The following is a 23641-nucleotide window of genomic DNA, read 5'->3' on the forward strand; positions in this document are numbered from 1 at the left end:
AATCATCATATAAAATATTACATATAATACTTGTATTGTATCATACTCCTTATGGAACACGTAGAAATTTTTTTTGAAAAACTAATAGAAGAGTATATTTTTATTCATAATTTTTTGAAAATTTTCGTTCACTGCATCGAACCGTGTTATTTTTCAAATCAAACTAATAAAGCACTTTTATGCATTAATAACAATGAATTGAGATAAATATGGTAAATTTTTTTTTATTGAAGGTCGTGTGGAGGAGTTTTAAAACCTCCAAAGGAACAAGCGGCAGCGTTTCATCACAGAGAGAAGAAACAAAAGGCATTCCCATACGTCATCTCCCTTCCAACACATCTCCCCCCCCTTGTTCCTCTACCACCGAACAACCCCACCTCCCCCTCCCCCTCCCCTGTTAACCCCTTTCTCTCTCTCCTAGGGTTTACTTCTTCTTCTTCCTCTCTCTTTCTCTATATATACACACGCACACAGATATACATACATGTATAATCTATAGCTATCTATGTTAATGAAATAGAGGACGATTCTGTAAACTCAAGTCCAAACTGTTGTGACTCGATCGGGAGGTGCCTAGGGTTTCCCACCGAGAGATGTGGGATGCTCCAGGCGTTGATGAATCTCCTCTCTCTCTGTTGGAGGCCACTTGAGGGCAACGAAAACAACAACAACAACAGAGTCAACAACAACCCGCGCGGTGGCGGAGACTTCGTGAGAGATGGGTTGGTGTGGTCCAAGGACATCGGCCGGTGCTCGAGCGGTGAATTCTCGATGGCCGTGGTCCAGGCGAACCAGGTGCTCGAGGACCAGAGCCAGATCGAGTCCGGCCCGCCCTTTGGGACCTTTGTTGGCGTCTATGACGGGCACGGCGGGCCCGAGGCCGCTCGATACGTGTGCGATCACTTGTTTCGGCACTTCCGAGGTTCGGATTTCTGGCTCTGTTACTGTTCTTTTGGTGCTCTCTTTCAGAATGGTTACAGACTTTGTATATATAACTGTGGGATTTAACTGTTCTGCTGCAAAATCTGAGTTTGTACATTCTCTTTTCAAAAGTGGGAACTGTGATAATTGATTAGGTGGTGTTTGGGAGCTAATTAAAAGAATATGGATTGTGAATTGTGAATTGTAGAGTTTTGGATTATGACTAGAACCCACAAAAGTGTTTGGTTGATATGTGAGTAATGGATTCGTTAATAGGGTTTTGTGAGTGAAAATATAATCAGAATCCAAAAAGCTTCTCCCGAGAGGTGATTTTTGGATTATGCATTCTTCAGTTCGTTTTCTGATTATGCATTTTAACGGATTTCATTCTATAATCTGCTGCCAAACACCCCAAAATATGAAAATGCGCAAAAAAATGTAAAAAGGAGGTGGGCAAACAGCCCCTAGATGTGTCTGTTATGTGGCTTTTTTCAAGGTTCTGCTTTAACTAGGGTTATGGATAACAGGAACTAATGTAATTGAATGTGAAACAGTAGGCCCCAGCTCTAGCTTAAAAATCTTAGGTTGGTAACATTTGGTGAATGTACACGTATGGTATTTTGGTCTGTAAGAGCTTTTTATTTGAAATAGTCTACATAAGAAGTGCATTATAATTTGACTTGGTTATCGGGTGTGGGATGTGTTCAAGTGGAAGATTGAAGACCTTTTGAAACTGAACTCTTAGCCTTAGGGTGTTGCCTGAAGGGATATTGTGCCTTATATTAGGTATGGATACAGGACACGTCCTAAACACATGTACCATGTATTGTACTACCTCCGTCCCAATTTACTTGTCCCAGTTCTATTCTAACCGGATAAAAAAACTCGTTATATCTTTAAATTGGTAATGAATTTTATATCCAATATGGATCTTGTTTGATAGATCTCGATTTGTTCTATAATACAATGTTTTCAAAATTACCTAAAACATTATAAATTACAAGATATAATCAATCGAAAAGTGGCACGAACTCCCAAAAGTGACAATTAAATTGGGACGGAGGGAGTATCTTATTGGACTATGTTTGTTATGCAGATGTATCATCTGAGGGCCGCGGTGTTGTGACAGCTGAATCAATTAAACAAGCTTTTCTTGAAACAGAAAGAGGGTTCACAGCTCTTGTTTCGGACATCTGGAACACGAGACCCAATTTGGCAACAGTTGGGTCGTGCTGTCTTGTTGGAGTGATCAGTCAACAGACCCTTTTTGTGGCAAATCTTGGGGATTCTCGTGTTGTGCTGGGAAAGAAGGTCGGGAACACAGGAGGTACTGCTGCCATACAATTATCAACTGAACACAATGCCAACCTTGAGGAGGTCAGGCACGAGCTTAAAGAATTACATCCAAATGATCCTCAAATTGTTGTTCAAAAGCATGGAGTTTGGAGAGTAAAAGGCATTATTCAGGTTCTCTCAAATGCTTTCACCATACCTATTTGTTGATTGATCCACAGTTCCAATTTCTGTGATGAGTTCTTATAAGACTTTCTTCTGCTGTGTAAAAATCGGAAATTACTTTCGTTTTTATGAGTACATGTTTAGGAAGTTTTAGAAGTTTAGAAAGTGATTCCCTTAGTCGAACTTGTGCTGGCGCTAGTAGTTTGAAAGCCTTGAGAAGCAGCATTATGTATCAAGGTGTTCTGACTTTGAATCTTGGTGTTGTTTGAGAACATGCTTGGTCTTGTTATGGTTGAGTCTAATGTATGTATTTGAACTGACCTCAAACGTAGCTGTCAGTACTAACATGTATATATTTTCACATGGTTGTGCATGTCTAGAATCATTACAAAGGAAAGACATTTGATTCAGCCCTTAAATGCTGCCATAGTGATGTATGAACCACAAACTCGGCATACTAAAGTCAAATGTTCTTGGCAGAGAATCTCCTTGGTTTGAGGTTCAAATTCAATTTCAAGAAGAAAAAAATTACCAAAAAGCTTGCATAATTACCTTCTTTGATTAGCAATGACTGTTGCATTGCTGTAGAGCTCAGAGGCATTTCAAACTAGAATGAATGGAATGTCCAAACCCATTTGTCTCTTTGTGACACTTCAGATGGTTTTTTTATTGTGAAAATCAAGATTTGACAATTGGGTTAGAGAGATGCTGGCTCGATAGGAGTGATAAAATACCCTGTGGTAAAAGAGAAGTGGAATTTGATCTTTTTCAGGTCGAGGATCAGGCGTCTTGATTTGGTGGTGACACTCTTTGATGGATGGCTGTTAGAGAGAGGTAAAACGTTGCCTGTTGGACATCAGCATATTCCTTGCTATGTTGTGGTGTATCTTGAAAGTTTGTGGTAGGGGAAACTGCACAGTGCAAACTCTGTACATTTAGATCGAAGCTATTGTTTTTAAAATATCATCATTCGTGTGGGCTAGAGGTTTGGACGTGCTTGGTGTTATCCTTAAAAAGGATTATTTTTGCTCTCTTGTAAGGTAGAATCTTTGAACGTATATAAATCCCTCTTACGTGGGGTTTTCACCCAAGTTTCGCTTTATATACAGTTTCTTGCTGTTTGTAGTCTTCACTTTACTGCTGCTAGTAGACTTTACAGTTAGCACCTTTTAGGATATATATTTGCACTTCCACAATGAACTGGTGACTTTGAGTCCTCTTTTATGTCTTTTGATTTGTAGTACATGCGATGAATTCAACATGACCATATTCTTTGAAGGCATTCTCTCTTCTTCTTCCTTTTTTTTAATTATGCATAGGGTTGTTGTAGAAGCTAGCACTTTGAATCCTCTTGGCCACAAACGTTCATCACTAACGATTCTTTTCATTTGACTTTTGGTTATGTTTGACGCAGGTTTCTAGATCTATAGGCGATGTTTACATGAAACATGCGCAGTACAACAGGGAACCAATCCAGGCAAAATTCAGACTTTGTGAACCGATGAACATGCCTATCTTGACGGCCACCCCATCTATTCTTTGTCACCCTCTACAACCAAATGATTCTTTCCTTATATTTGCGTCTGATGGTTTATGGGAACACTTGAGTAATGAAAACGCTGTGGATATTGTCCAGAGACATCCACATACGGTGCGTTTTTTTTTTTTTTTGCCATATATCTCCTTGTGTAAACAATCTTTTCTCATTGAAATTCCTTCTCCCATCTAGTCTAGTGTAGATAGTTTGTTGTCTTCTGATCCAACACATTTAGTTATGTACTGTTTTTTTTGGTATAGTTAATTGCTTCAGTAAAGTGATCGAGGGAACTAAAAGGTGGATTAATTTGAACGTAAAACATATAAGCAAGAGGGATAATTCATGACAGATTGGGTGCAGAGCGAGCAAAGAGACACATAGACTTGATGCGTTCTATCAAATTTATGTAACTGCTGTGTATGTGAATGCCAAAAACCAAAATGAACTCTTTTGAATGTATAAAGCACCCTTATTGGACTCTTGAAGGGTATGGGATTCATGATCGATGTGCTAAGTTAGACATTCACCTAGAAACCATATTATGTACTTCTAATTTTCCATGAACTATCCAGAAAGATTATTATGTGTGAAATGCCCTGAGGCACCTTTGTTTACCCTAAAAAAGTGAAGAAATATATGAGAGTACGATTGTTTTGGCTTGTTTAGTGTCCTTGAGATGGTAGATGAATCTAATACTTAAGACACGTTTGCAACAAACAGTGTACCCAGTCCATGTAACGTAATTCTCGTCTTCTTGTAGGTGTGCATTCAGCTGCCACCACCACCGCACACACGGAAAAAACCTCTCTCTCTCTCTCTCTCTCTCTCTCTCTCTCTCTCTCAACAAAAACAGAAGGAATAATGAATATCCTCGGCCTCAATATTAGTAATCAGACATCAACCTACCTTTCTATGGGAAGGAATTTTGCCCACTGTATCTGTGATCATGAATAGGTTCATAACTTAACCAATGTGATGTGTTAATATGCATTCTTAACCTCTCTTGTGCTCACCAAGATGCTTTTGTTCTAGGGAAGTGCAAAGAGGCTTGTCAAAGCTGCCCTTCAAGAAGCAGCTAGAAAACGTGAGATGCGATATTCTGATCTTCGGAGGATTGACCAGAGGGTCCGACGCCATTTCCATGATGATATAACCGTTGTTGTGTTGTTCTTGAACCATGACCTAATTTCTAGAGGCATAATGCAAGAGCCTCCACTCTCACTCCGAAGTGCTCTGGAGCACCGTTGATTTCCGACCATCCTGATCCAATTTCTGCTTCCTCTGATTTTTGCAGTTCTGCCAGAAAATGATACTACCCCCACGAATGTACCGGAGTCCACGGCTAGTGAGCAGTCAGCATAACAAAGCAGTCTTCTTTTTTTTGATCGGCAAAAGATGAAATTTTATTAAAAGCAGTCTTGCTGCTCTATTTATGATATTGAGTTCATTTGTTTCAAGAGTATTGATAGTTGTATTTTTTCATAGCTTTTAGAAGATGGATGATGATCTGTGTAATACTCTGATATAGTAGTCAATTGGAAAGCATATTCTATACTCTTTGCCTCCCAAAATCACACATCCCTAATTCTTACTGTCTTGTTGCTTCAAGAACGATATTGAAATTTGATGAAATTGTGATGCTAACTTTTGTGAACCTTTTTTAGCAGGTGTAATTGGTTTTGGCTGTAAATAGCGGCTTGTGATGCCGGCCTGGACAACTTTGAGTAGATATTACCCATTGGAAAACTCTTCAACCACGAACACATTTGCACAAACAAATGTGCTAACACTCACTCACAAAGGGCCTGGGCCTCCACACACACACACACTGTGCAAATGTGTGTGTGTTTCCAGTATCTTTGTTACCCATTACCCACACTTTCTGCCCTAAGTAGCATTTGGAAGAAGACTGCAAAGCAATCGCTAACGAACCAAGTTATGCGGTTTATGCACATTTTTTTTTGTGCGCGAGCGGGCCAGATTAGGCCCTGATCAACTGGGATATGGCGAAGATGGGTCAAGACGATAAAAACTTTTGTCTATTTAAGATATGCTAGTTGAGACTTCAAATTATAAGTACAGATACAGAAATGTGATCCAAACATTAGTTTGCATACACTTCCTAAATACGGAAAAACTTATTTTCTAATCTTGAGTTCGAATCTCAAAGAGTAGACCTATAACTAAATTTCGTTCCCTTTTTACTTCGGTATCTTAAGGATTTAGGCCCAACAAACATGAAACACATTGGACAACCAAATAAACCCTAAGAGATTATTTGATGTGAATCACCGGATACCATCATCCTTGGATGTGTAAACAAAACGTAACCTTATAGCAATGGATTGTGGTCAAATAGTTATTGGGTAAATTACAGTTAACCCCCTCTAACAATGGCTCGGAGACACTTTATCCCCTTTAACTATTTTTTTTGACACTTAACCCCCTCTAACTAATGGAAACCTAATTTGACAGACTTTCTGTTAACTTTCGTAACGGAGAGGAGTTAAGTTACCATTTTGCCCTTTGCAAAAACACGCATCTACAGAGGCCAAAAGCCATTTCTTTCCTTAACCTCAAAATCTCGATTTGGATAAAAAATGGAGTGCCCAAAAATTTGTGGGTGTCCAAATTGTGGGGAATTTCAGGAAGAAAACCATCATCAAGAACTTCCCAAAAAAACAGCAGAATCTAAATCATTTGAAGATGAAGATGAAGAAGAAGAACAGGTACAGAATAACAAATTAACCCTCTATCCACAAACCCATCCCAACAAAAAAAAAAAAAAACCCAAAGTCCCAATTGGACTGATCCAACTCCGAAACCCACTTGGCCAAACCCTCCAGGACATATTCGCCCAGCTCGATAGCTAGTCCACGATCGAGCTCCCCCAGGTCACTGTCGTCGGCAGCCGGAGCAGCGGCAAGTCCAACGTCCTCGAGGCCCTCGTTGGCCGCTACTTCCTCCTCAGGGGCTCCGACATCTGCACACGCCGTCCACTCGTGCTCAAGCTCCTGCAGATCAAGCGCAAGCCGGACGACACAGAGGATGAGTACGGCGAGTTCTTGCACTTGCCCGGCAGAGTGCCATCGAGAGAGAGAGAGAGAGAGAGAGAGAGAGAGTAGCTGGGCTTGTGGAGAAAGAATGGATGGGGCTTTTGATTTCCAATAGTCAGCTCGGATTTTGGTCGATCTGGTGTAGCGGAGGTGAGGTTGTGTGGATTTGTCTGGGCTGGGCTCAAGAGGGGAGGGCAATAACGTCCAGAAATTTTAAATGGGAGGGGCATGTGACTTGCACATGTCTTTTGCCATCCAGTTTCTAACAGAAGTAAACAAAAGAAGAGTTTCCATTAGTTAGAGGGGTTTAAGTGCCAAAAATAATAGTTAGAGGAAGTAAAGTGTTTCCGAGCCATAGTTAGAGGGGGTTAATTGTAATTTACCCATAGTTATTTATGTAACATCAGGATATCAGGATAGAATGCCGTAATTACTGATAAATACAGGGGCGTTGATGGTGATTCTAAGGTCCCGTTTGAGAAAGTCAAATAAGTATTTATTTTTTAAGAAGGCAATTTCAAGCTTAAAAATAATGTGTTTATTAAAATTTAAAAATATGCAATATGAATCTTGTTTAAGAGATCTCAATAAAATCATTAATACGGTGCAAAAAAAATTAAAAATTTATTTTTATTTATATTATTTTTAAATTTAATAATGTGAAATAAGTAATAAGACAGTGTTCTGGAACGGGCTCTAACCGAACTCTCTCTCTCTCCTCCGATCTCACACCATCAAGATGAACAAGCGCCCATGACTAGATAAACATATACATACAGATAGAGAGAATTCAACTGAATCGGAGGGAGCCATGAAGAGCTCAATTCCAATCCTAGCATATTCTCCGTTAATCCTCACACTGAGTTTGCTTCTACTTCAATCATCAGAATCTGCACCAAATCAAGCTTTTCGGAGGGATCCAGGGCACCCTCAATGGCACCACGGAGCCTTCCACGATGTCAGAGATAGCGTCCGATCCGACGTCCGTCGTATGCTCCATTCTCGCGCTCAGGTATTCAACCTACACATACATACTTATAAGTACATACATACAAAATGAGGTTAAAGTTGTAAGTACTATTGGGATCTTTTCTAATCTAGCTTTTATTTCCGTTTTTGTAAATGTCTTCGTATCTCTCTTCATTTCCCTTCATGTTTACGCCCACTATGGGTGGGTAGTGATCAAGGCTCGGTCATGGGTGATTTCTACTCCATGACTTGGGTAGTTTAATGTGTTGTCCGTATTTTTGTGCTTAATCTAGGTTTGTGAATGGAATAAAACCCTAATCTTTGGTCTAAACCTAGAAATGTTAACTTCTTTGATTGGGTGTAGACAAGTCTCTTGACACACGCAATACTTGGAACCCTGGCTCTCTCTGTGTTCGATTAAATGCCTAAACGAGTTTTATCCATTTCCAAACCCCTTTTATGAGAGAACCTGATTTTCACGGCTCAATCCTCCAAGTGAGAGCGAGTAACTTCGACTCTCACTTGAGTTATCAAAGAGAACCATTAAACTGCCAAGTCATGGGTGGTTTGAATCCCTAGATTGTTAGTTGAATTTGTTTTCACATCTGGTGCTTCAAAAAGCTATAATGAGATAAGATAATTAGAACACTTCTCACAAGAAAGTCAAAGTGAAGTATAAAGATTTGATATTGCACTAGGACAGAGCCAGTTGCGCATTGGCAAGGGCTATCAATGACTGAACATTCACAATTTTAACAAAATATAAGAAACTACAGTGCTTTAACTGGCAATAGTATTTGAATTTCTATAAATCACAAGAGAGAGAGTCGCGAGGGAGAAGATGGCTTGGATGGTGGTCGCCGGCGTCGATGGTGGGAGCTGAAAATGGCGTCAACGGTGGGAGTAGAAAGTCTGATGGGGGTGTGGGTCTGAGTAATAGGGTTCATTTCCCGGGGTAAAAATTTGAACTGCAAATATAGGGGGTGGGCCCCATTTCTTAATGAAGTTAGAAGCCACATAGGCAGTGTACAAATGGGGCACTAAGTCTCCTGCTTATAGTGTGCATGGAAACCAAATGAAACCAAGTACAAAATTACTAGTCAATTACTCCTCGTCTTCTTCTCCATATCTCTCCATAACTTGGTCTCCATCGGACTCAAACTCAAAATCCTCACAAAAAGAAAGAAAGATAGTTAACTTTTAAAAAAACTAAAAACATAATTCAGAATATTGATTAATAGTGGAGACTTCTAATACTGACTTTTAATATTACTAACACTCTAACACAGTAACAGTAACACTATAGAAGTAAACCCTAATACATTATACATATACTAGTGCTAGCCCGTGCCTACGGCACTACGCATCTCGGTTGGAAGGGGTTGGCAGTTGTGTGATTTAGGTGAAAATCATGGGCACTTAACCGGAAAGTGAGAGGATGCATTACAGCCTTTGGATCAAATGAATCTAAGTCGTTCCAATAACTTGTCCCCACACCCTTCTGTTTATAATAGAGATAGCAATGTAGTACCAATAATATAAATAATAATTAACTAATAATTTCTGTTAAGTGGATTTTATCAACTCTAGCTAATAATTTCTCATGGAGATTTGCAGACATCTTGTGTACATCAAAATCTAAACTACAGCAGCTATTGGGTTCAAAAGATCTCGATATAAATTGTATAACACCAGTAGAGAGAGGTTTTTTTTGTTGAACTTCACTTTCACAATCCATTGGGCCCTTAATGTTTAATTAGGAATTCTTTTGTTTCATTCTTGGGTGTGGCCTACTCCTTTTTGTTCCTATGTTCGTAACATTGTGTTTGGCCTCTTCATTCCACGTGAATGTTTAAGCTGTACACATTTCTTGAGTTTCGTTCCAATGCCTAGGCTTATCATGCATTTTTGAATCATGCAGGTTCCATTTCAAGTCCCGCTTGAAGTAAATGTGGTCCTTGTTGGTTTCAGTGGTGATGGAGGCTATAGGTATACAATTGACGCACACAAATTGGAAGAGTTTCTGGGAGTCAGCTTCCCATCATATAGGCCCTCATGCCTAGAGACAGGCGAGCCTCTTGACATCGAACATCACATAGTCTACAATACATTACCTGTAAGATTCTCCTAGTTATGGTTATTGACAATGTCACTCCCCCGCTAGACACATTATAAACTTGAAACTCCATCTGAGGGCTTTTGCATCATCTTTGCTTTTTTATCTGAAGTTATATTTTCTAATTTTGGGCTTTTCATGGTTCAGAAATGTTGGATCACCAATTTTCTAGAAGCTTAAGCTGTTAGGAAATTGGCCAACAATGTTTCTCAAACTCTTGATCAAGAAAAGCTCAATTTCAGTATTATACATTGGGCTGCAATTCTACAACTCAGGGTGGTAACTACAACCAATTTAAAATCGTAATATTATCAAAAAAGTTTCATTGTGGGTGAAGTTAAATGGGATGACCTACTTGAGGTTGATTAGAAGTTTTTACAACTAGGTGCAGATACCACTAATACCAGGGTCTGTATTGGATGTTTAATTGAAATAATGTTTATGTTAAACGATGTTGCTTGAGGACTGATTGAAACTATGTTTGGATGTCAGGACACTGTTATAGGATGCTAGGATTGATTGTACCTTAATGTTTTGGAGGGCCCTGGTAATAGGGAGTGTGGGAACAGGGGTACCATTGGAAATTAGTTTGGTGGTTGTTTGCACCAGGCCTTTGGGACTTGAGAATCGGAAATAGGCTTGGCGTTTTACTGGAAGCTGTCCATTATTAGGTTACAGCAACAGACTGTCCATGACTTCTTGTCCTTTCCTGGCATGCATTGTTGCTGGTTTTATGGCACATTATCGTAGGAGAAACAGATGGCCGTACAAGTTACAACCCATAAAGTTTCCAATCGAAGTCAAGCAGATGACTTCTGTTCTTTGCGTATGCTCAAAGCCAAAAACTCAGAAAGCAATAGTTGTGAACTAATTCTCTGCTATTGCTGAAAACTAGTATGTTAGTAGTAACTTAATACTCCTATGCCATGAAAAATAGTAGACAATTGGCGGGGAGAATAAAACGGAAATCTGAATCTTGTTGAATTAGCAATTGCCTTTGAAAACAAAATTAAGCAGTGGCCAGAAATTTTATCTTTTGCCTTCTTGAATTTAATGAACCTGAATTTTGTATGTTTAGCACGATACTGTTAACTACTTTATTTGTAATGCTGGAGCAAATACTTTACGTAAGCATATACCCCTCTGTGCAGGCTGGGCAGCCAGAACTGATAGAACTTGAGAAGGCACTGAAAGCAGCAATGGTTCCAGCTGGGACTGCTAGAGAGGTGATTTATTTGTTTATGTGAACTACAACTCATGGCTTTGTTTATTGATGGCTACATTTCAAAAACACTTTGTCTGACAATAAGTTCTAACTTATTTGGTCCATTTTGATTCCTCATAGGGTGATTCCGGAAGAGAGGTTTCTGCTTTTGAGGTCGATGCAACAGCTGTGGAGCCAGTTTTCCAGAGGCTTTATTCCTACTTATTTGACATGGAGAGTGGAAGGTATTCAGGAGAAGAGATAGATAGACCTGTGCCGAATGCGATATTTATTGTCAATTTTGATAAGGTATTATCTCTTATCTGACATCTTAATATTTCCTCTAGTTATGAAAGTTAAGTGGTAGTAAACATGAATTTTTGATAGTAGTAAACCGTCATCGTATATTTTTCCCAAAGCTATTTCTGAAATTTATGTACCATTCTTTAGGAGAACGTGACATGACTGTTTCTTTATGAGTTCCTTCCCCTGACCTTGTTCCACTTCTTCGCAGGTCAGAATGGATCCTAGGAACAAGGATATTGATCTCGAAAGTCTTATGTATGGAAAACTTCCCCAGCTAACTGAGTCAGAGATGAAGAAACAGGAAGATTACGTTTACCGCTACCGTTACAATGGAGGGGGTGCCTCTCAGGTTTGGCTGAGCTCTAGCAGGTATAGTTGGTATACACTACTTTGGGAAGATATTCAAGCTTGATATTCACTTGTTGTATTCTGGTTGATAATGTAACTTCCTTCCCTTGATCAAATGCGCTACCTACTTCGAATGAATCATGTGTGGATTTTTAAGATTTAAAGCATGGAATCCATTTATTATTAAGTGGAAATTTCGTAAATAAGGTTAAGTATTTTATTATACCCCGTGCACAAATTAATACTTATTAGTCAGCAATCAGCATGTATTTCTGCTCTGTAACTACTTATCTGTCTTTTAAAGGCGCCATAAGTACTCATTTTCATTTTACAATGGAAAAATGTTTTTTCTTTTCTTTTTGTTTTTATGTGTGGACCTGATATTTAGGAATATAAAGAGATTAAAGCAACATAGGTTGATGCCAAAAGGAGTAATTCTATAAATTATTGTTATATTGTACTGGTTAAGTGTCTTGAAAGAAACCTTCTGCACGTACAAATGATGCCAAATCTCATTGGATGACACAAAAATACTTGAAAGTAGAGACTCTTAGTGGAAGATTCTATTGTGATTTAGTCGGTGTAGTTTCTTGAGTTATTGATCAAAAGGCGGAAACCGTGTTTTGATATGGACTTTTGTTTAGAACCCACTACCACATGCTAATTCGTATTAGTCATCATGGGTTTCTTACAAGGGTCCATTAAATAGTTAACGTCTTTGGAAGGATGTGGGTTTTAAGCATGGACATGATACATAGGAAGTAGGATAAAGTAGTACTGTTTGATGCTAAAAGAAGAAATCTTGGAGATGATTAATATGACCGTACTGTAGACAGCCTTGCAGCAAACCTTTTCAACCTTCAAATTTTACCAAATCTCTGGTGACACATAAGTACTTGGAATAGAGATCTGCAGGGGAAGTTTGTGTGGTGAAGTATGAGGTGCAACTTCTTCGGTCGCGTTTTAGTGCTCCCTATTCTTTTCTTGAGTGCCGTTGAAAGCGGTGAAAAACGTGGAATTGCGACTATAGTTTCATCTTTGTTGACATGTTGAATCAGTTGGTTTACCCTCTTGTTGTCTTCTTTTGCGAGTTTCAGATTTGTTGTGATCGACCTCTCAGCTGGCCCTTGCACATATGGAAAGATTGAAACTGAAGAAGGCAGCATTAGTTACAAAACACTCCCCAGGATACGGCATGTGATGTTTCCAAGAGGTTTGGCTGAAGCTGTTGATCATTCTGCCCACAATATTTTTGTTGGACAATTGGCTGCTCTGGTTGCGACCACAATTGAACACGTCATAGCTCCTGATGTAAGGTATTTAGACATTAGCCCTCTAACAAGTGGTTATGTTGTACGACATACGATTTACATTATCGTACTCCATGTTATGAATCTTTGTTTTATACAATTTTCTTGCGTTAATGCTAGGCTAGGTTTTTTTTTTTCGTGTAAGACAATATTAGGAATAAGAGCTCTTCTTAGATCTTTCATTAGGGAAGAAGGTTGATCTTTAATGATACACTCCCATCATTTGTCTTCAGAACAAATGGTAGTCCATTTAGCTCGCGCATCTCAGATATTGATAGTAATACTTTTGAACTGTAGATATTATTGCATTCAATCAACTCTACGAGTCAGATTCCTGCCTTTATATTATGACACTCAACAAAACGTTAGTTTCTTGCATATGCTCAAAGAGCCAGATGAACTAGATGATGATCATCGTAACTGGATTTTTAAAAAATGTTTTGTATTGATTGTTGCTTTGTTCATCCTTTTCTCTTGGACTTTGTTTATTCGCTTTGTCACTCCAATTTGCTTTGATTGTAAAGTCCGCATTTTTAAGAGTTCATTTCAGTTTCCATTGAGACTAAAAGATGATTTCATCTTCTCTTCTTGGAATGCTGTCCTTTTAGTTCAAGTGTGTGCCCAACTGATAACTGCATCAATTACTTGGCAAGCACCTTATTTAGGCTACAAAATCTTCACTGCATAGCCCTTGAGAGTTGAGAGGCCCTACTTGCCTAGGAGCTCATATTTGACAAGCCTTTTTTTGTACCCTTGCAACTTATTGTCAATAAACAAGAAATATTTGGTGTTTCTTTTGTTAATTGTTTTCCGTGCCTTGCCTTTTTTTTCTTTTCTGTTTTTTAAAAGTGATGAAAAGTATACACTAAACAATGCTAATGATGGAAAAATAGAACCGAAGCGCACAGGTTCGTTCGAAGGACTTTTTCCCTTTGCTTCTTCACTTTTTCATTCATTTTGTTATGGTTAATGGTAGTATTGCCTTGTGTCTTTCCATGACTTGATTTACCTATTAAAACAATTTTACACTGCTGCTTCTCATCTAGCTGTTTTGGGTTTTGTTGGATGGTTGTGTAGCCTCTCCAAGTTACATGTGTTTAACATTTTTTGAAACAGGTTTGAAACGGTTGATACGACTACGAGGTTGCTTATACCTGTCATTGTCCTCCAAAATCATAATCGGTACAATATCATGGATAAAGGCCACAACTACAGCATAGATGTCGAAGCTATTGAAGCAGAGGTTTATTTGTCTCTGCAATTATTTGTCTGTGGAAAATCATTATTCTGTTTTGTGCTTGGCTGCTTGCAATAAGAAGTGGTGTGACATGCTTTAAGTATTGTATTTTGCCCTTTCATTACTCTAATTATGTGATAGTTGCAGGTTGGATAGCAAATACCATAAGCCCAGAAGTATAATATTTTACATCTGAAAATTACCTGTATTGATTTTTTTATTGTAGGAATTAAAGAGTTTGTTGTAGGGATTTGTATGTACTGAATGCAATCTTTGTCTGGGAGCTAAGTATGCTCTAGACTCATTAGAGTCTAGAGGTCACCCAGGATGACTGTTGTGGCAGATTCCTGCATTCTGAGGTAGTTGCTAAATTATCCATTGGAGCAGTCACTTGGTAGGAAGTTAGGTACACTGGACTGTACTATTCCTGGTAGGCCATAGTTTGAAGCCAAGGTCAACCCTGCTCAAGTCCATGTAAGTTATGGCCCAGGTCACCAATTCTAAGGCCTGCTTTGGAGAAGGCCATGAATGACCCAACCCGAAATATTTCTCCACTCAATTTTAAATTAGCCCCACAGCTATGATCAGCTAAGTTACAACCAAACAGATTTTTCTTTGCTGTTGTTTGAAGTAGGTTTTTACAATTTCTCCACTCACATTGATTTCAAAGAGAAGTGGTCAGTGAATGGGGGTCTTTTACGGAATCTTTGATTTTGACAATAAGTTGAGCAGCTTTTTTCACAATACCTTGGTGCATAATTGCATGAGTGGGAAAGGGATGGGAATGCTTTTGTTCACGTGCAAAATAACTCAGTTCGTGGAGGATTGGATTATGGAGTCATGCTCCTAAAAATCATTATGCAGCCTTTTTGCATTTAATAAGAATTTACTAATATCTACAGCAAGAAATGCGAGAGCCAACCATAATATGGAGTCCTAGCTCTACGTTTCTTACCAACTGCAAATTATTCTTACTTATTTCTTATGAGCATGCTACATCCAGTTCAACAACCAATTGGATCTGATTGAAGGACTAGAAAAAAACTCGCCAAGACTGATGAGATCCACTATTTCCTAGCACATGGCCATATCACATGCCTTTACATTTTACCTTTAAATTGGCTGTATAAATGGACCACATTAAGATTTTGGTACTATCTAAAGATACTTTGGGCGTCCTTTCATGCTAGTGCAATTAGTTGTTGGAATCCTGACTGCATTTTTCTGGACATAACCTCATTAGTCATTACAACACTGGGAGGATTCAAGAATCACAGTGTGACCCTGAATAGGCAAATAGAGTGTTTCGGCACCTCTTCTTTTTGCTAGATGTTATTTGTTTTTCTCTGCAAGCCATTTGATTCATCGTTGATGCTGACATTAATTGTTTGGACTAAGATTGGTTGTTCATCTGGTAGTATCATTCAGGTTCATGATTCACTTGTAGCATGACTTTTGCCTGAATGTTTTTGGTGCTTCATATTTTGTGATCAGAACTCATGAGCAGAAAATGATGGAATAAGGTGAATTATTTTGTCCGCTTTCAGATTAGGAAGATGGTTCACGCTGGACAGGAAGTGGTAATGATAGGGGGTTCACATGCATTACATCGGCATGAGAAGTTGGCAATTGCTCTTTCAAAAGCAATGCGGGGTCATTCTCTTCAAGAGACGAAGAATGATGGACGATTTCATGTTCACACAAAAATACATTTGGACGGTGCTATTCTTAAAGAGGTGTGTCATTAATTCATCATTTTGCTTTTGTTAACTTTTGAACTAATTCATTTGGAAGTCAATTGTGTACTTTCCGGCTTGGTTGTTGAAAATGTATGTACTTCGAGATAATGATGTCATTTTTTGCGGTAACCTCATATGTTCTTCTGAATGCATTTATAATGTCTGTTGTTGCCCTTGATGGTTCATTGTAGCTACTAGATTTTGTGTTAAAAACTTTTGCGGAATCTCACTAGTGTTCTGTTTTTGCATCATTAATGTGCCAGCGGTTGTTTTAGTTACTGGACCAAATTCTGCGTGATCTCTAAGTCTCTCTTCAGCTCTTGATATGTTCTTGTTACCTGCAATGTTTTTGTTGTTATACGGGCTTGTGTATGGGCTTACTGCCCTTGAATGATACATCCACAATTTTTCTGTCCTCTGCACCTGGCTTGCGGAGAAGTTTTTTTTTTTTTGATCAGCGAAGGCTTGCGGAGAAGTTATAGTCCTCTGTTATGACATTTTGTCTTGAAATGGTCATTGCAGGAGATGGAACGGTCGGCTGATATGCTTGCTGCAGGTTTACTTGAGATGTCAGACCCTTCACTTTCTAGTAAATTTTTCCTTCGCCAGGTTAGTGTAGCTTAGCTGGCCTTTGTTTTATATTCTTTTTCTCCGCAATGTCTTTTTGCTACAAGTGTGATTGTCTTTATGCTCCTGTATTCCACACTGCCCTAACATTATTTTATGTTTCCCAGAATTGGATTGACCCGTCTGATAGTTCAACTGATTCAATACTAAAGCACAAACCTCTTTGGGCTACTTATACTTCCAAACATGACAAGGGCAAGAAAAAGAAGACGGTAAAGAAACAAGGAGATCTCTACCGAACTTACGGAACAAGGGTGATCCCTGTGTGAGTACAACCCCCGTCTTTTTGTTTCTACTTTTGTCTATGAGTTAAGCCTTATGAATTCCCTTTAGTAGTAAAATTTTTATAAACCCTCTACCAGCTGACGAACTTGCTGAAAAGTTAATATCTTGGTGTAGTGAATGAAATTTGTTGTCTGATACCTTTGCATGCATTTATTCCATATGGTTTACAAGCATCATTTTTGGGACGCATGATCAAAAACCATTATGTCAAAACCCAAACTGCTCTAAAACCTCTAATAGTTAACAACAGTCAAGATAATGTTTAGGAAGGTGGTTTCCACAGTAACAGTTAAAGAGTAACGGTGCTCGTGCTGTCAAAAGACTCAAAAGTATTCTGTATTTGCACTCTGATTACTCAGAATAAAAAGTGCAACTTTATTTTTTACTGTATTTGTGAGTGAAACTAGGAAAAATAAAGATTATGTGATCGGTAGTGAGTTCCATGGTCTTCATGATTTCATGAGATCTATTGAAATATAATCAGCTCCTTCGTGCAGCTTTGTTCTCTCGTTGGCTGATGTGGATCCACATCTGATGATGGAAGATGAAAGTCTTGTGTGGACGAGTAATGATGTTGTTATTGTTCTGCAGCATCAAAGTGAAAAAATACCCCTAAGGTTCGTTTTGGTTTGGTTAACCTTTGCCAGCTTCTTATTGCTTTTGAGTATAGTGTGTTTGTAAAGTTATTAGATCTTTCTCGCTGTCAAATTTCAGTTGCATTGCCTACATTTCTCATTGTTTGACCATCCAATTGGCGTCTCTGCTTTCTGCATTGTCGTCAGTGGCATTGTGTAATTCACCTGTTTTTTTCTGAGAGTCCAGATCTTGTTGCTTCCTTTATTTATGCAACTGTTCTACTCAAGAACCCAGTGATACCATGCCCCATTGTGTAACTATCATAGTTGATGAATCACAGGTTTCAAAATGCTTCAAAACTCTGGATTTAGTGGAATATTAGACACTCTACGCTGCCTCGTAAAGACCTTTTAATTCCCGCCGTCCAAAAAAATAAAGACCTTTTCAGTCCTCAGAGATGCATAAAGCTCCTCATTCCAGCTTCTGCTTGGTCATAATACGAAAAAAGTTTATGGCTACCCAAAAGCTGCTTAGAACAAATTAGAAACTTAATGAATTTCCCAAGGATCTAAATTCTGAAACTGCTTACCCTGATTTGGCCTGTATGACTATATAGGTTGGTTGAGTATATCTGAAATGAAGATATGGATAAGTGGCATACATTCTAATAATTGGCATACATCCTCATCCATGTTTTGCTAACAGTTACTTGGGACATGTTTGCATGGCTCCTGGGGTGTATCTCGTCTGTGCATGGGTGCATAAATGTCTTGCCTATCTGTTGAAGCTGCTTTTAGTTCTTCATTGCTATTCCTTTGCAGTCTATCTTAAGTAACTGTTGCATCTAATTTTGATTTCCGGAATCTGTGCGACACATGCATAATGATGGTATGCCTCACTTAAATGATAAATGATCCTTCGTCAAGTATCTTACTCCTGTCTTTATTTTTGGGCAGTTACGTCTCAGAAAAAGAGAGAAGGCATGCTGACCCCTCACAAGTGCAGCGTCATATATTAGCTGGGCTAGCTTCTGTTGTGGGTGGATTAAGTGCCCCATATGAGAAGGCTTCTCATGTACATGAAAGGCCGGTTGTCAATTGGCTATGGGCAACTGGTTGTCATCCATTTGGACCATTCTCGAATACTTCCCAAGTTAGTCAATTGCTTCAGGATGCTGCATTGGTAAGGCTTGTTATCCAGATCTTCTTCATTCTGCGTGAGCTTAATTATGAGATTGAGTGATGAGCAGCATCGATTTCATCAAATCTCTTATTGTACATGGACTCTTCAAAATGCATTAAATACCCATTTTGCGGGATTGGTTTATGATATGGGATATATATATCCAACTTTTTAGTTAGACATTTGCCTTGAAATCATATTTAGCAATTCAAGCTCTTCACATACCTGTGCACTGAACTTTCATCGTATGCATGCTGTATGGAATTTTGTAAATAGCATTTCGCCTAGAAAATAAAAGAAGTATACTAAGAAATGTAAAAGATTTTGTTGTTTCACATGTCTTTGACATAAAGATTAGATGAGTGTGACGGACACCTCCATGCACCCAACACTCATATATGGGTCCGTGTAATAGTAGCCCTTCTTCGGTTGTGTTTGGATGATTGATTTGTGGTAGGATCTGTTGATGGAGAAGGAAGTTTATGGTATTTCCCTTCACAAAATGTTTCTTTTACGTGTTCTTTTCCCCCAACAAATCTCTCCACAAATCCGTGATCCAACACAGCTCACTGAAAAAAATGGTTTCTTCGGCTTGTTTTGATGGTATGTGCTACAATTGTGGAAACATCCTCTAAATTGATTCACAACTTCTGCTCGTGTGCAGAGAAACACAATATATGCAAGGGTAGATTCTGCCCTACGTCGAATTCGAGAAACATCAGAGGTAAATTTACCGCCATTTAGCCGTATTTGGTTGTATGTTTATATTCTTATCTTATTTAGTTATTGTCTATGTCTATACAGGCAGTTCAAAGTTTTGCTACAGAACATCTGAAAACCCCTGTTGGTGAACCAGTGAAAGGGAAAAAGAATATGTCACGCACTGAACTGTGGTTGGAGAAGTTCTACAAAAAGACAACTAATCTACCAGAACCTTTCCCACATGAATTAGTTGAAAGATTAGAGAAATACTTGGATGTAAGTTACCCTTGATCCGACTCATCGGTTTGAGCTTTGTTCATATCTTTCTCGAATGACGTGTTGAGCTTTGTTCATATCTTTCTCCAATGACGTGTTGAGCTTTGTTCATATCTTTCTCGAATGACATGTTGTCTTGAATGTCTGAATAACAGAGCCTTGAAGAACAGCTTGTAGATCTATCTTCCTTGCTATATGATCATCGTTTAGAAGATGCACACTTGAACAGCACAGGGATCTTTCAGAGCTCCGTCTTTACCCAGCAGTAAGTTATCCTGCCTCTATATTTCCCACTGCAAATTGGTTGATGCGGTGTCTGTTCCAATTAAAAAATGATGGACCGATGCTGTTTTTGGTTTCGTTTTTCGTAGACTCTTACTTTCATTGCGAATTTTCGATTAAACAGAATTTCTGAGAAGACTGTAAAATTACGTTCAGATTTTTGAAAAACCGTGTCGCTGAAAGATGAATAAGATATAAGAATGATGAGTATAATTATTTTCAAACGTCATTTCTTCTGCAAAATTGATTTTGAAAACTCATTCAAATAGTTTCCAAATTTGTTTTGGAAACTCATGTAGACAGGTGTTATACAAGCCACAACACCACGTGTTTACAGAAGGCTGTGTTATAATATTTTGCAAAAGTTAATTTTTTTTTATAGAATTTGCAAAAAGCCTCGATGAGCACTATCGTGGTTTCAGTGACTAAAAAAATATGCTCATCCACATATACGTTACTTACGTGGGTCTGTTGTGCAGGTACGTAGACCACATTTTGACCAGTGAGAGGGAGAAAATGAAATGCTGCAATATTGAATACAGATATCCTGTGCAGTCTTCCCAGAACTTCATTTACGCAGGAATTCTTCTTGCGGGGTTCTTTGTATATTTTCTTGTCATTTTCTTTTCAACTCCTGAGCGGTGATGTACCAAAATCCCTACTCTTATTACTTCCATTTTGTCGTTCTGAGTTACTCTTTCATGCGGAAATGCATGTCTCGGCATAATTTTCTCCTAACAGAGGAAAAATAAGTTGTATTACATCATTTTTGGGCAGCTTCTATGAAAATCAGCTATAGGGCAACCCTCTCGAATTTCTCGACAACAAGTCAAGCAGAGATCATATGAACAATTTGGGCAGCTTCTGTGAAAACAAACTATAGGGCAACCCTCTCAAATTTCTCGACACTAGACTTCTTGTCGAGAAATTCGAGAGGATTGACCTATAGCTGATTTTCACAGAAGCTGCCCAAATTGTTCATATGATCTCTGCTTGACTTCTTGTTGAGAAATTCGAGAGGGTTGCCCTATAGCTGATTTTCAGAGAAGCTACCCAAGTTGTATTACATCGTGAAACAAAGGTATGATGAGCTTGTGTATGCCTCTCTCTCTCTCTCTCTCTCTCTCTCTCTCCATATAGAAGACTGAACCAACACTTGTTTGATAGTGAGCTTTATGAAAACTCCACTCTAAACTGGAGATTTTACATCCTTCTGTCAACTTTCATGCTGGTACAAACTGATATTACAAGCACACGTTTCTATTCCATTCATGATAGAGCGCTTAGACCTTGTTTTGATGCCCTCTCTAGAGTGGGGATTGGACTATGAATCCTGTGTAAGTTCGCTAATCCATCGTTTAGTTGCATTTTCCGAGGAGGGCTTAGGAGTCCTCCTCGACTCTGAATTTTACCCAAAATGAGGGGATTGCCAAAGGATGGCAATAGGGGGATGGATTTCATTGTTTGTTCAGTACCCCGGATTTGCCAAAGGAATGGGGAGTTGATTTATGGAGATTACGGGGCAAGACAGGGCGGAGATAGACACATATTCACCCTACCTGTTTCCCAGATTTTTGTTTTTTTTTTAAAATCATCTCCAAATTCTACCTGATCCCAAAAAAAAAAAAAAAAAACCTTCGAATCCCCTATCCATTCAAGGCGGGGATCGGAATGGGTAGGGTCGGATCGGATAGGCCAAAATGGCCATACGTACTGTGTGTGGTACTTGTTCTTATTTACTAAGTAATTTGTAGGGTCACTAGCATCTGATTCTCCCACTAGAATTTGTTCTTCGAGCAACATTCCAATTTCTATTTGTCACTACCCGAATAATGCTCAACTCACCGAGTCTTCGTTGTAATTACTTTAAATCGGCTCCGTGGATCGATTTCCTCCTCTCTTTTTGCCAATAGTTTCCTCTATAAGAGTATAAAAGTCGTATAATTTTTGTAGTCGTGGATGAATGTTCCACAAGATGCTAATCTCAATGGTGGTGGTCTTGGCCGCGAAATTAGGAGTTTGCTTTCTCTTAAGATTTCAAGTTCGACCGTTCTTGTCCGCGACTCCTGAGGCCACCTCACCATCCTTGTAAGAGTGGAAAGGGCTCCGTGGACTGTAGAAATTAGTGAGGTGATGTACAAGCTGATACCAGTGTGTTCATGCAAGTATATAAACATATATATGTACAGAAAAGTTAATTAATTTGAATTTGTAATACGATCAGCATCCCTGCATTTTCAAAGATTACAAGATCTCTGGGGTTGGCCTTTTCTTGTTGACTTGACTTGTATGAAGAATAACTTTTCTATGGAACAAATTCTGAGGGAAATTACTTGGAATCCGGCTGCGGAAAGAGTGACCCATATTCTTGCACCCGTCCATTTATACGCACAGGCACATAAATATATGTGACTATTCATATATTGAAAATGCATGGTGTTTCGAACCAGCTTGCACGCACTTCATATTGTACCCTATAGCTCCTCTCTCATGTTAATTTCATACCTTTACACGTGGGATAAGCTGACTTATGTTCGTAATTAAGGAGAGTTGAACATAAAATGATTAGAGCAAACTCTTAAGTCTCATGCCCTTAGATTTATGTTCATATATGTATTTACAAACCTATTGTTAGGTACTCGTAGACTTGGCTAAGTTATACGTATAGAAGAGAAAGCAGGAAAGCTAACACTACAGAATCAGAAGCAAAGGGCTACAATCCAGACACCAGGTCCAAAAGCTAGGTAAAGAATATGTAAGCATAAAACTAGACTTGGTGACTTGTTAAAACTAGACTTGGTGACTTGTGCGCGGAAGTTGACCTAAACACCGGATAGGGCCTGTCTATATAGAATTTTGCTCTAACATTAATTGGATTCCCTGCAATTAAGCGGTGGAATCGGGCTTCCAGGATTAGTCGAGATGCGCGTAAAGGCGTAAGTTAGCCTGAATACCTGAATTTTGCATATATAAAAAAGGAAAATGACTTCTACACTCCCCTTTTAGCCATCCACACTCTTTTTTTTGTTTTTATCCACATGAATTTACGATATTGTCCTTGAATGTGTGAAGAAGTGTATTGAAAAAATGGCAAAATAGTAAATTCAAGTGGATAAAGACAAAAAAAAAGAGTGTGGATGGCTAAAAGGGCAGTGTAAAAATCAATTTCCAAAAAAAAAAATATATGATGAGGTGTGAATTGATGGTTATGCGTGACTTTGGCAGGCAGCTCAAGTAGAGGAAGGAACTAAAAGAATAGGTCGGCCATTACATGGACCACCCGCCTAACTAGTTTTTGGATGTTTCTCAGTTAGTACTCATGGGATGGAAGAACACCACATCTTGATTTGAAATGGGATATTACCTTCAATATTTATTCTCTCTTAATTTGGATGTCTAAAAGATCAATAAAAATTTCAAAATCTTTACACCTAATTTCGTTCACTTTCGTCGGCTCCTAGCGAAAGAAATTTACTTCTTCAACTTGTCTAACTTGTCTAATTTCTCTCA

General features: G+C 38.7%; 2 protein-coding genes across 5 annotated transcripts; both read left to right on the forward strand.

Annotated features, from left to right (window-relative positions):
* Positions 1-284: 284 nt before the first annotated feature.
* LOC131322620 (probable protein phosphatase 2C 42) lies at positions 285-5470 on the forward strand. Of its 4 annotated transcripts, XR_009198899.1 has the most exons (5): positions 286-922; positions 2018-2388; positions 3794-4030; positions 4949-5279; positions 5326-5470. XR_009198899.1 is itself a non-coding variant. In XM_058354010.1 (4 exons), the coding sequence occupies exons 1-4, from the start codon at positions 601-603 to the stop codon at positions 5162-5164; spliced, it is 1146 nt and encodes a 381-aa protein (XP_058209993.1). In that variant the 5' UTR covers positions 285-600; the 3' UTR covers positions 5165-5470. The 4 variants fall into 4 exon arrangements, 3 of the variants coding, with proteins under 3 accessions (XP_058209993.1, XP_058209994.1, XP_058209995.1); XM_058354010.1 differs by having other exon boundaries at positions 285-922; positions 4949-5470; XM_058354011.1 differs by having other exon boundaries at positions 2051-2388; positions 4949-5470.
* Positions 5471-7670: 2200 nt separating this feature from the next.
* Positions 7671-20869, forward strand: LOC131322575 (uncharacterized). Its single transcript, XM_058353935.1, has 16 exons — positions 7671-7984; positions 9863-10057; positions 11209-11283; positions 11403-11570; positions 11776-11936; positions 13013-13231; positions 14342-14468; positions 16010-16198; positions 16724-16810; positions 16936-17093; positions 17611-17730; positions 18646-18871; positions 19536-19595; positions 19676-19849; positions 20005-20114; positions 20611-20869. Exons 1-16 carry the CDS (start codon positions 7784-7786, stop codon positions 20774-20776), a joined length of 2436 nt encoding a protein of 811 aa, XP_058209918.1. The 5' UTR covers positions 7671-7783; the 3' UTR covers positions 20777-20869.
* Positions 20870-23641: the final 2772 nt, after the last annotated feature.

The sequence above is a fragment of the Rhododendron vialii genome, chromosome 4a, assembly GCF_030253575.1.
Source record: "Rhododendron vialii isolate Sample 1 chromosome 4a, ASM3025357v1".
NCBI classification, from domain to species: Eukaryota; Viridiplantae; Streptophyta; class Magnoliopsida; order Ericales; family Ericaceae; genus Rhododendron; species Rhododendron vialii.

What these genes read in the sequence shown, in the direction of transcription:
- LOC131322620 (XM_058354010.1), top strand. Translation starts at nt 601, where the DNA reads ATGCTCCAGGCGTTGATGAATCTCCTCTCTCTCTGTTGGAGGCCACTT. An exon ending in CTTGTTTCGGCACTTCCGAG is followed by an intron (nt 923 to 2,017) that starts GTTCGGATTTCT and finishes TTTGTTATGCAG; the next exon opens with ATGTATCATCTGAGGGCCGC. An exon ending in GAGTAAAAGGCATTATTCAG is followed by an intron (nt 2,389 to 3,793) that starts GTTCTCTCAAAT and finishes TGTTTGACGCAG; the next exon opens with GTTTCTAGATCTATAGGCGA.
- LOC131322575 (XM_058353935.1), top strand. Translation starts at nt 7,784, where the DNA reads ATGAAGAGCTCAATTCCAATCCTAGCATATTCTCCGTTAATCCTCACA. An exon ending in TGCTCCATTCTCGCGCTCAG is followed by an intron (nt 7,985 to 9,862) that starts GTATTCAACCTA and finishes TGAATCATGCAG; the next exon opens with GTTCCATTTCAAGTCCCGCT. An exon ending in AGTGAAAAAATACCCCTAAG is followed by an intron (nt 17,731 to 18,645) that starts GTTCGTTTTGGT and finishes ATTTTTGGGCAG; the next exon opens with TTACGTCTCAGAAAAAGAGA.